At 48.1% G+C, this 12,512-nt stretch overlaps 1 protein-coding gene across 1 annotated transcript in view; it reads right to left on the bottom strand.

Annotated features, from left to right (window-relative positions):
• Positions 1–638: 638 nt before the first annotated feature.
• The window catches only part of ANKRD33 (ankyrin repeat domain 33), a 30,536-nt gene continuing 18,662 nt past the window's right edge, over positions 639–12,512 (bottom strand). Inside the window, 6 exon segments of the mRNA XM_053556566.1 lie at positions 639–1,345; positions 2,222–2,338; positions 2,516–2,645; positions 2,886–3,066; positions 3,068–3,125; positions 3,385–3,478. Coding sequence (XP_053412541.1) covers positions 639–1,345; positions 2,222–2,338; positions 2,516–2,645; positions 2,886–3,066; positions 3,068–3,125; positions 3,385–3,478 — 1,287 coding nt within the window.

Genomic DNA, 12,512 nt, shown 5'->3' on the forward strand with positions numbered 1-12,512 from the left:
TTGCTGTGAGCTGTGACGCCACAGCACTCTACTGAGGATGACAAAGTGAGACTGTCTCAAAAAAAAAAAAGAATATACTATACGGGTATACAGTAATTATACACCTAATCAACTTAGCATCCCTCCCCCACTTTTTTTAGAACCAAGGTCACCCAGGTTGGAATGCAGTATCTAGATCATTGCTCGTTGCTCCCTGCAGCCTTAAACCCTGGTTCAAGTAAATCAATCCTCCTGCCTCAGCCTCCCCAGTAGTAGGACTACAGGCACCATCACACTTATTTATTTATTTTTAAGTTTTTGTGTAGGAATGGGCTTTCACTATGCTGCCTAGTTTGGTCTCAAACTTCTGAGCTCAAGCTATCCTCCTGCCTCAGCCTCCCAAAGTGCTGGGATTACAAGCATGAGCCATCCACTGCTGATGGACTCATAGGTTGTTTCCACTCTTTTACTTTTGCAAAGCAATCTATATTCTGATATGAAACTATCTTCAAGATGTATTCATTACTTTTGCTGTAATGATTGGCCTTGTACATAGGTTGAGAGCAGATTCACTGAGGCAGAGGTGGATGGGAGGGCAGAAGAGGCCATAAAGGGAAAGGAGCCTAGGGAGGGGCCTGATTACCTGTTCCCTGGCTGGCCTAGCCCTCCTCCTCCTGCCTCCTTCTCTCCATCCTGAGCTGCTGGTATCGCCAGAGAGGAAGGGCCAGACATGGATGCCCCACAGGACTGGGGTTCGGGTTCCACTGGCTGGAGGTTGAGGATGCCTTGGAGAGAAGGATCTTGGGGACTTGGGGCCTGGGGCTGGTACTGTCCTTGGGCTGTAACCACTGAGGGCACACACTCAAGATGCCCTGAGGACTCTGGTAGGGAACAAAGCCTCGGGGACTAAGGACTTCCAAGGGAAGGCAGGGCGCTGGAGGAGGCGGCGGGGCAGTACCTAGCAACTCTGGCACGGACTTGCTTCGGGTGCCCAGTGCAGGTGGGTGGTCAGGGCACAGAGTGTGGCAGGCAGTGGTGAGGAAGGGACTGGCCAGGCTGGTCGTGAGGGTCACTAGATGGTCTAGAACGCCTCCCTCCTGAGGAGACTGGACAAAAGGGAGACTCAAGGTGGCCTGCAGCCTCTCTAGGAGGGATGGAGCAGCCTGGGCCGGGGCCTGGGCCTGGGCCTGGGCCACCAGCCCTGCTAAGGCTGGCCACTCAGGCTGGTAGTGCTGGCTGAGCTGTTCCACTCTGGGCCGCCGCTGCAGCTGCCGGATCCTCCACACTGTGTCAAAGCTGTCAGTGAGCACTGCCCACTCCAGGGCCGTCTTGCCCCTAACAGGATCCACTGCTGTCAGGTCAGCACCTGGGAGGGGACATAGGGGTGATGTGAGGTGGGATAGAGACTGGTGATTAGTGGAAGGGCAGATTGTTTAGCAGCAAGATCAACTGGGTTAGATTTGAAACCATAGAGTCTGATCTTGTTGAAGCTGCAGTCTTGGCGGCCAGTATTGCAACTTGCTGTTTGAGAGAGATGAGGAGACTTATGGCCAGAGAGGGGGGAGGCTTCAGAGGAGTGGTGTGTAGGCTGCCCAGGACAGGTGGTGACCTGAGCTGCACCCTCTGGGACTGATGGGGGGTGTTCTGCTGCTTCCCTCCCTGGTTCTCTTCATCACCACACCCCCCCTAATCCTGGAGCTGGGGGAGGATCAGTTGCTCTGAGGCAAAGAAAGGGTGTGGAGCTCCCTCCTTCTCCCCTCAAACCCAGTCTGGTGGGGTGGGGCAGGGAAAAGCTAAAGGCTGGGGTCCACTGCACAGAGAATAATGGGAGCCCACAACTCCATGCACATGTGGACTACAGTCCCAAACAAGTCTGTGCGCCCAAGCCTCAATGACATCTTATCATGTTCCCTGTAAGTCTGTCTCATCAGAGCTGAAGGTCATCCAAGGAAGGCCAACACTCTCCAGATACTGATGAGGCCTAGAGAGTAAGCCATCTGCCTGGGGCCACGTAGCCAGTGATAGATCCAGGACTAGACCCCCAGAGTCTGGTTCCAGACATCAGCCTATTTTTTTTAGGTTTTCCAGCTGGGCTAGGTTACCCTCCTGAGCTTTCCTTCTCTCCTCTCTGCAACTAAATGATAGCTGACTCAGTGTCTGGTGGGGAGCCTTGGGGAAGGGACTGGAGGCCACACAGCCTGCTCTAAGCCCCACACACCTGCCATAAGGAGCGCTGCCACGCATTCGGAGCGGTCCCGCATGGCAGCCTTTATTAACGCTGTGAGCCCCCGCTGGTCCCGGCGCTCCAGGTCTAGGCCGGCATAGTAGTTGAGCAGAAGACTCACCAGAGGCATGTGGCCTGCAGGGCACAGAAGGCAGAGCTTGGCCCCTGGGAAAGGGGGTGACGAAGCTCCAAACCCACCCTCTACCCAAGGCGACAGAGCCTGGCACAGGAGAATGCTGTTCAATGAGCTTGGGGCTGTGGCCCCGTCTGCACAGAGGAGCTGGTGGAGGGTGAAGCTCAGCAGCCTCGCACCTGCTTGGGCAGCCAACATGAGTGCCGTGTTCCCTTCTTTGTCCTGCTGGTTCACATCGAGGAAAGAACAGCGGCTGAGCAGGGCCACAATACTCCCAAAGCCGTGGTAGCATGCGACCATGAGGCCTGTCTGAGGGCAGGGCAGCTCAGTCCCCTGCTTTCCTCCAGGGGCTCCCCAATCCCCCTATGTTCTCTAAACTCACTTTTGTCCCAGAGGCTGCTGCAAGACCCACCCTCACCCACTCCCTTCCTCCTAAGGATCAGCAGTGGGTATTGACCCCGAAACTCTCTCAAGGAGTCAGATTAGGATGGTGTGGTGGGAAGACAGAGCTGCCCCTAGCTGTCCTGGGTAGCACCTGGGGCATCTCACCCTCCCATTGCGGTCCACCTGGCTGGCCTCCTCTGGAGAGACCCCTCCTTCCAGTATGGCTTGGAGCTGGGTGGGGTCATTATGAACACAGGCCCAGTACAGGGTCCCTAGCCTGCTGCCTGGGGCAGAGGTCTCATTGCTGGGGCAGGAAAGTGCCTCAGACATGTCCAGCCTTCTGCTGCTCTTCCTTTTCCAGTCTGGGCCAAGAAGGCAAAGCCCTCCTCCTCAGGCAACTGGCATCTATAACAGAGAATGGAGAGGAACATTGTCTCCGTGGATCCTGGGGGAAGGAAGAGGGTCCCAGAAGCTGCAAGTACCCTACCCTTGTGCTGGGGAAAGACTTTGTTCCAGCAGGTGCCTGGCCTCCTTCCTGGGGAGGAGAGTGGACAAGCAGCTGGCCAGGAGCCCTAAGGCAGGGGAACAGTTCACTGTAGGTCAGGACCCTAATGAGATTCACGGAGAGGGGGTCTTCAGTTTTTTCTTTCCCACCAGACCTTACCTGGGGTTCTGAGGGTCTCTATGAGGCAGTCATCATGGGGCACCTGTGGCCAACAGCATCCCCCAGACTTCTTGGAGGCAACCTGAGAGGCTTCCTTCCAAGGAAGCAACACAGGTAACAGATGGTTGGACTTTCAGAAAGAGCTGCTGCAAACACCTCAGGGCTGAGCTGGATCAAGCCGGTTAGGAAGGGATTGGGGGCCTGCAGGGCTGGGTGCCCTTGTCTCCAAGCCGACCAAAAGCCGCCCCAAGATCCTGTGGAGTGGGCGGGGCCTGTGCCGGGCAACCCCTCCCTGCCAGGGGCGGGCTCTAAAAGACTCCCCACCCCGAACGACAGCCCTCACCTTAAGCTTTGCGGGGATAGCAGCTGAGCTCACAAACCCAGGCTATAAAGGCTGTGGGGTCTCAGAACCCAGTTCCGGCGCACTGAAGCCTCCCACCCCATCCCCTGCTTTGGGGGAGTAGAACTTGGGGAAGGTATGATGGTAGGAGAGGGTGTGACTAGGTAGGGTTGGGACTCCCAGAACTACGTGGGGTGGGGCCAGTCGGTATCACCCGGACTTATCTTTTAAGGTTCTGGGGAAATCAAAACATGAATTGTCAAATAAGAGTAAAGAAATTGGGCGGCGCCTGTGGCTCAGTCGGTAAGGCGCCAGACCCATATACCGAGGGTGGCGGGTTCTAACCCGGCCCCGGCTGAAATGTAACCAAAAAACAGCTGGGCGTTGTGGCAGGCGCCTGTAGTCCCAGCTACTTGGGAGGCTGAGGCAAGAGAATCACTTAAGCCCAGGAGTTGGAGGTTGCTGTGAGCTGTGTGATGCCATGGCACTCTACCGAGGGCCATAAAGTGAGACTCTGTCTCTACAAAAAAAAAAAAAAAAAAAAAAGAGTAAAGAAATTATAATATATTTAATAGATTAGTTTTAGTATGGTAAATTAAATATGAAATTTTACTAATAATTATTAAATTATTACTTAAATTAATGCTAAATGTAGTGGATTGGTTTTGGACCTCTGAAGTAGAAAACCGAGCCAGTTGATGTTCCTCCATCTGTATCACTCCCACCATCAGATTGTACAAAACCTTTCATTTTATTTTACTTTATTTAATTTCTCTCTTTCACTTTTAATCCCCACCCCTATTCTCCTCTTTCCTTTACCAATGGGCACTTATATGTATTAAAAAATGTACATTTGGGGTGGCGCCTGTGGCTCAAAGGTGTAGGGCGCTGGCTCCATATACCGGAGGTGGTGGGTTCAAACCAGGCCCTGGCCAAAAACTGAAAAAAAAAAAAAAAAAAAGTACATTTCAATGAAAAAGGTAGTGTTGATTTGTGTGTTTCTAAGTAACATGTTATCAATTGTACCACAAAGCTTATTGTCTTTTTCACTCAATACTGGTTTGTTGTTGTTGTTGTTTTGAGATGGAGTCTCACTATGTTGCCCTCTGTAGAGTGCTGTGCCATCACAGCTCACAGCAACCTCCAACTCGAGCTTAAGAGATTCTCTTGCCTCAGCCTCCCAAGTGGCTGGGACTACAGGTGCCTGCCACAACACCCAGCTATTTTCTTGTTGCAGTTGTCATTATTGGTTAGCAGGTCCCGGGCAGTTCGAACTTGCCAGCCTCAGTGCATGTGGCTGGCGCCTTAACCACTGTACATGGGGTGCCCAGCCACTCAATACTGTGTTTTTAAGATCCACCCTTGTGGGAGGCACCTGTGGCTCAGTGAGTAGGGCGCTGGCCCCATATACCAAGGGTGGTGGGTTCGAACCTGGCCCTGGCCAAACTGCAAAAAAAAAAAATAGCTGGGCGTTGTAGTGGGTGCTTGTAGTCCTAGCTACTCGGGAGGCTGAGGCAAGACAATCATCTGAGCCCAGGAGTGGAGGTTGCTGTGAACTGACTCTATCTCAAAAAAAAAAAAAAAAGATCCACCCTTGCTGCTTTATATACACACAGTGTATCAGTTAGGAGAGCATTTGGTGGTAAGTAACCAAAAGCTGGTGATATCATTTATCATTTGGTGATAAACTGGTTGCTTAACATCAATCCCAAACTCTTCTGAACTGCATAAACTGGAAAGCTAAAAAAACAACACTTCCCAGATTCCCTTGAGCTGGGAATTTGTGGTTTAGGTTCTGCTCTTGTGCAAGATAAAAATTTGGAACAGAGCCACACAACATGGGACATCCGCTTTGCTGTCACAGGTCATGACAGCAGCAGTGGGCTACTAGCCTGCAGCTTCCTGACTCATCATCTTCCCGTAGTAGGGACTGTTGTTTTCCCAATTGTGGGCAGAGATCATGTGACTCTCAAAGCTGGGCCTTGTCCCTGGACCTAGAGCTTGTTACTCTATCCTTTTCTGTTTAAACTAATCAGATTTATTTCTCCTGTTTGTAGTTGAACTCTAACTGACACATGTGGCTTAAACAGGGGTTTATTTTTTTTCACACATGATAAGAAGTTCAGGGATAGGAAGCTGTTGGTGTTGGTTAAACAATTTGATGGTGTCAGGGCCTTGTCTGGGATTCTCTTGACTTTTTCTCAAGCCAAGATGATTGCTGCATCTCTAGCTATCACAGTAAAATGTGGTAGATGTGCAGTATGGAATTCTTTTTTTTTTTTTTGTAGAGACAGAGTCTCACTTTATAGCCCTGGGTAGAGTGCCATGGCATCACACAGCTCACAGCAACCTCCAACTCCTGGGCTTACGCGATTCTCTTGCCTCAGCCTCCCGAGTAGCTGGGATTACAGGCGCCCGCCACAACGCCCAGCTATTTTTTGGTTGCAGTTTGGCCGGGGCCGAGTTTGAACTCGCCACCCTCAGTATATGGGGCCGGCGCCCTATCGACTGAGCCACAGGCGCTGCCCACAGTATGGAATTCTATGCAGCAGTTAGAAGAAATCTACCAGATCCTATGTCAGATATCTCTCATAACTGCCCTTCTCTCTAGTCACCTTTTATTTTATTTTTATTTATTTTAATTTTTTTTCCTTTTTTTTGAGACAGAATCTCACTCTGTCACCCTGGATAGAGTGCCGTAGTGTCATAGCTCACAACTTCAAACTCCTAGGCTCAAGTAATTCTCTTGTCTCAGCCTTCCAAGTAGCTAGGACTAAAGGAGCCCACCAAAACACTTGGCTAATTTTTCTATTTTTAGTAGAAGATGGTGTTTTGTTCTTGCTCAAGCTGGTCTAGAACTCCTGAGCTCAACAATCCACCCACCTCAGCCTCCCAAAGTGCTAGGATAATAGATGTGAGCCACAGTCTCCAACTCTAGCCACTTTTTAATTAATTCTGATCATGTAACACAATTTTGGCCTCTGAAATTCATGCAAGAGTCTGATGGGCAGTGTTCCAGGGAAAAACTTTGCTTTCTTAATAAAAATGTGTGGTGCACCATTTTACTTCTTTCTTTCCCCTTATTCTTGCTGTATAGAAATCCATGGTGCGCATCTGCCACGTTTTACTGATCCGTTCTTCCCATGATAAATGCCTAGGTTGTCTCCAACTTCCTGTCATGACAAATACGTACCTAGTCATTGCACAGGTCTCTGAGATTGCTGAGTCATAGGGCACATACCTGCTTTCTGATAGGATACTGTAGCTCGCTTTCTGTTTTGTATTGTGCCCACCAGCAGCACATAAGCGTTTCCCTACATCCTTGCCAACACCTGTCATTATTCAGCATTCTAAATGTTGTCAATCTGATAGTACAGAACAAGAAAGTGATATTGCCATTTTATGTTAAAATTTTCTGATTATCAATAAGAGGAGCATCTCTCCACATGCCCAGGTGGCTATTCTTGTTTCCTCTCCTAGGAGCTGCCTGTTCGTGGCCTTTGCTCAATGTTCTGTTGGATTTTCCTATCCTTTTCTTATTGATGTTTCAATAATCCCTTTTAATATTTTAGATAATAAACCTGCTGCCAGATGAGTTTTAAATGTGGCAACTGCACTACAAACCTTTCTGATAGTTTTATCTATGGTCACCTTCATTGAAAGAAATCTTTTTTTTTTTTTTTTGCTTGGGGGGGCTCTCTATGATCTTAAGGTATGTCTTGAACTCCTGGCCTCAAGCGATCCTCCTGCCTCCTTGGCTTTCCAAAGTGCTGCCATGACTGGTGTGAGCCACCCTGTCTGGCTCTATGCTAATTATATTCCTCTGCTTTGTGGTCTGTCTGCCTAATAGAGTTCTCCATATTTGGTGAGGTTTTTTTGTTTGTTTGTTTGTTTTTCTTTTTTGAGACAGTCTCACTATGTCGCCCTCGGTAGAGTGCTGTGGCGTCACAACTCACAGCAAACTCAAACTCTTGGGCTTAAGTGATTCTCTTGCCTCAGCCTCCCAAGTAGCTGGGACTACAGGTGCCCACCACAACGCCCAGGTATTTTTTGGTTGTAGTTGTCATTGTTGTTTGGCAGGCCCAGCTTAGATTCAAACCCTCCAGCTCCAGTGCATATGGCTGGCGCCCTAGCTGCTGAGCTGTAGGTGCCAAGCCAGAGTTCTCCATATTTGATTTTCTTCTTCAAATTTTATTTTTATTCTTTAATTTGAAATTGCAAATAAGATTGTTGAATCTTTTAAACATTTTTGCTGTAATTTAGATAGGAATTTCACTGAATTTATAAATTAATTTAATCCCAAATTTATTTATTTATTTATGAGACAGAGTCTCACCCTGTTGCCCTAGGTAGAGTGCCATGTCATCACAACTCACAGCAACCTCAAACTCTTGGGTTTAAGTGATTCTCTATCCTCAGCCTCCCCAGTAGCTGTGATTACAGGCGCCCACCACAGTCCTGGCTATTTTTGTTGCAGTTGTCATTGTTGTTTAGCTGGCCTGGGGCGGATTCGAACCTGCCACCCTCGGTGTATGTTGCTGGCACTGCAATCACTGTGCTACAGATGCCAAGCCAAGGGTCTCAACTCTTGCTCAGGCTTGTCTCGAACTCCTGAGCTCAAGCAATCTATCCACCTCAGCTCCCAGCCAAATTTATATCTTGAAATACTAACTCTAAAGGTGATGGCATTATGAGGTGAGGTTTTGGAAGCCTACCTGCCCTTATAAAAAAGACCCCCTTTTGCTTCACAAAAGATGACTGTTTATGAACCAGAAAACTAGCACTCACCGGACACTGACAGTGTTATCACTTTGATCTTACACTTCCCAGCCGCCAGAACTATAAGAAATAATTTTGTGTTGTTAATAAACCACCTAGTCAATAGCATTTTGTTTTATAACAGCCTGAACAGACTACAGACTAAGATGATATATTTACCCATTTTTCAGGTTTTCCTTTATGTCCTTCAATAGTGTTAAAAAATCTTGGCTTGGCACTCATAGCTCCGTGAGTAGGGCGCCGGCCACGTACACCAAAGCTGGCGGGTTCAAGCCTGGCCCAGGCCTGCTAAAACAACAATGACAACTACAACCAAAAATTGCCAGACAACTGAGACTCTGTCTCTAAAAAAAAAAAAAGAAAAAGAAAAATAGAAAAACTACCAGACTGAGTCAGAGTGATACCCCATCTCTAAAAATAGCTGGTGTTGCGGCAGGCGCTTGTAGTCCCAGCTACTTGGGAAGCTGAGTCAAGAGAATCACTTGAGCCCATGAGTTGGAGGTTGCTGTGAGTGTGACGCCACAGAACTCTACCAAGGGCAAAAAGAAAAGAAAAGAGAAACTAGCCTGGCACTGTGGCAGGTGCATGTAGTCCAGCTATTCAGGAGGTTTGAAGCAAGAGGATTGCTTGAGCCCAGGAGTTTGAGGTTGCTGTGAGCTATGATGCCATGGCACTCTACCCAGAACATAGAGTGAGACTCTATCTCAACAAAATAATAATAGTATTAAGCACTTACACTGTGGGAGTAATGTAAATTAATGAAGTATTTTTGGAAAGCATTTTGACAGTATCTGTCAAAATAACAAATGTACATACACATTGGCCCAGATAATCTGCTTTTGGAAATCTTTTCCAAAACAATACGTGCATATGTAAGCAAAGATATATGGAATATACCTTGCAGCATTGTTTGTAGTAGTAAAAAAACAAATTAGAAACAACTTAAATGTTCATCAGTGGGAAAGGGTTAGAGAAAGTAAGGCACGTGAAAGTTATGCCTCCATTAAAAGAGAATGAGATAGATCCGTATGGACTGCCCCGAAAATATCTCTAAGCCATGTTGTTAATTGGTTGAAAACAAAGTCAAATGTAAAATACACATATGCATAGGCACAAGTATACTGTACACATATATAGCATATATATACACACAGTGTGTGCGTGTGCATGTATGTAGATAGTGTGAGTGTGAGGTTGACTACTTACATTTCTTTGTAAATGTCTAGAAAAGGCTGGAACAGTTCTTAACCTTGGCTGTACCATGTAATCACTCAAGAACTTTTTAGAAATAATGAAGACCCACTCCAGAGTTTCTAAAGTAATTTGCCTAGGGCACAACTTGGGCAAGAGGATTTTTAAAATCTTCCCATGTGATTCTAATGTACAGCCAATGTTGAGAACCACTGGACAGATTGATGCTCATTAAAACATAGTTTACTTAAAGACGGGGAATAAGAGAAGGCTGGAAGGGGAGCTTTATATTTGCCTTATTTTTTTTTTTTTTTTGAGACAGAGTCTCACTATGTTACCCTCCGTAGAGTGCTATGGTGTCACAGCTCACAGCAACCTCAAACTCTTGGGCTTAAGCGATTCTCTTGCCTCAGCCTCCCAAGTAGCTGGGAGTACAGGCGCCCGCCACAACACCCGGCTATTTTTTTTTTGTACTTTTTTTTTTTGTAGAGACAGAGTCTCACTGTACCGCCCTCTGGTAGAGTGCCGTGGCGTCACACAGCTCACAGCAACCTCTAACTCTTGGGCTTACGCGATTCTCTTGCCTCAGCCTCCCGAGCAGCTGGGACCACAGGTGCCCGCCACAACACCCGGCTATTTTTCTGTTGCAGTTTGGCCGGGGCTGGGTTTGAACCCGCCACCCTCGGCATATGGGGCCCGCGCCCTACTCACTGAGCCACAGGCGCCGCCCCCACACGGCTATTTTTTAGTTGTAGTTGTCATTGTTGTTTGGCAGGCCTAGGCTGGATTCCAACCACCAATTCTGGTGTATGTGGCTTGTGCCTTAGCCGCTGAGCTATAGGTGATGAGCCTATATTTGCTTTTAAACCTGTAAATATTTAACTCTTTTTAAACAATCACTATTTTTTAATAGAAAAAAATAAAGAATCAGAAATATTCCCCTGCCTGTTTTCTCCTCTTCCCCACACAACCGCTCCCAAATGCACAGTCTGTCATTTCACACTCATTCATTCAATAACTATTCATTGAAGACTATTATGTATTCATTATATGTTTTCACTAGTGTGAAATATATGCCTGACACATAATGCTTTTTGCACGTTATCATTAATCTCATTCGTGGCAATTTTCCTCACCTTGATCATCTCTGTATTCCTACAACTAGCCCTGTATTGGCCACTCAATAAATGTGAGTTACCTGCCACACTCTCTGGCCTGAAGAGGCTCCCCACCTGCCAAGCACCATGCGAGAGTGACTGTCAAGGGATAGGGGGACTTGAACCTGTGCAGAGAGGCCTCAAGGACACCTAGCTAGGCAAAAGAAGATTTCACACTTTGCTTTTTTTTGCAGTTTTTGGCCGGGGCTGGGTTTGAACCCACCAACTCGGGTATATGGGGCCGGTGCCCTACTCCTTGAGCCACAGGCGCCACCCACACTTTGCTTTTCAAATTCTGTCCTTAGAGCCTGGAGAATCCTGGTCCAGCACAGACCACACCCTGCCTCTGCAAGGATCCTGTTTCTGCAAGGCCACTCTCAGCCAGCAGGTGGCAGCCCTGGACAGGAACTGGAAGAGCATCCCTGCCCCAGAGACTCAGGGTACAGCAGAGGGCTCGGGCATCAGAAGCAGAGGTAGTGTCTTCGCAGAGCTGGTGCACAGGAGGAAAGTGTGTGTATGTAGAGGAGTGTTTTCCGATTTTGGCCTAAAGGAAGGGGAGTTATTTCCTCTGATATTTCTGTAGATCACTTTAGCCAACCTGGCTGGGTGCCCAGAAGGTGTATGAGGCTTCTTTGACTTTCTACCTGCATGGGTGCCCTGTGCTGAGGTGCCCTGTTCAGGCCTCCCTCCTCAGGAGGATTCCATGTGGTTCCCCTCCACCTTCCCCCAGTTCCCCAGGCTGGGTCCCAGCTCTCCCCGTGTCTTTGCTGATAGAGATGACTGTGGTTGTCGGGGAGTGGAGGTTGCTGGTTAATAAGTAAAATACTGGATTGCATTCTGGGTGACACAGGTACATTTTATCCCAGGCTTCTGAAGTCTCAGTGTGTTGGTCTTAACGATTAAAAGTAGAGGAACTTTACAGGTGATCCTCCTTTTGATCTCTTAGTGGCTGGGGTTGGGCAGAGTTCACCAGCTGCTCCTTTGCAGCTCCAATCTCTCCTCAGCTTCTCCCTTTGGCGTCCTGTGTTGATACACCACTCCTCCTTCTGTCTGTCTTTCCCATGCTTCAACTTTTGATCTTTCTCATCTCACTGTCTGGCTCTTTCCATCTCTCTATCCCTCTGAGGCTCTCTCTTAAGCCCTGATAACACACACTGTCTGGAGCCTGATTCTCTCTGTCGCGTGCTTCGCCTGTCATCCCGTATCTTCAGCCATCTAATCCTTTAGGCTGGACTCCTGCCCAGAGTCTTGCAGAATTCAATCAGAAGAGAAGGGGGAAGTTAGGGGGAGCAAATCTACAGAGAAGGAGCTAGGGAAACTTTTTTTTTTTTTTTGAGACAGAGTCTATGTCACCCTTGGTAGAGGGCTGTGGCATCACAGCTCACAGCAACCTCAAACTCTTGGGCTCAAGCGATTCTCTTGCTTCAGCCTCCCTAGTAGCTGGGAGTACAGGTGCCCACCACAATGCCCGGCTATTTTTTGGTTGTAGTTGTCATTGTTGTTTAGCTGGCCCAGACCACTTTCAAACCTGCCAGCCTCGGTGTATGTGGCTGGTGCCCTGCCCATTGAGCTACCACAGGAAACTTTTGAGTCTGGTTTGCAGCATAGACCAGTCACCTTTCCCTTTCTTCTGGGATCTTTTCTAGCAGAAGCCCCTCTAC

Source organism: Nycticebus coucang, chromosome 12, assembly GCF_027406575.1.
Source record: "Nycticebus coucang isolate mNycCou1 chromosome 12, mNycCou1.pri, whole genome shotgun sequence".
Lineage (NCBI taxonomy): Eukaryota > Metazoa > Chordata > Mammalia > Primates > Lorisidae > Nycticebus > Nycticebus coucang.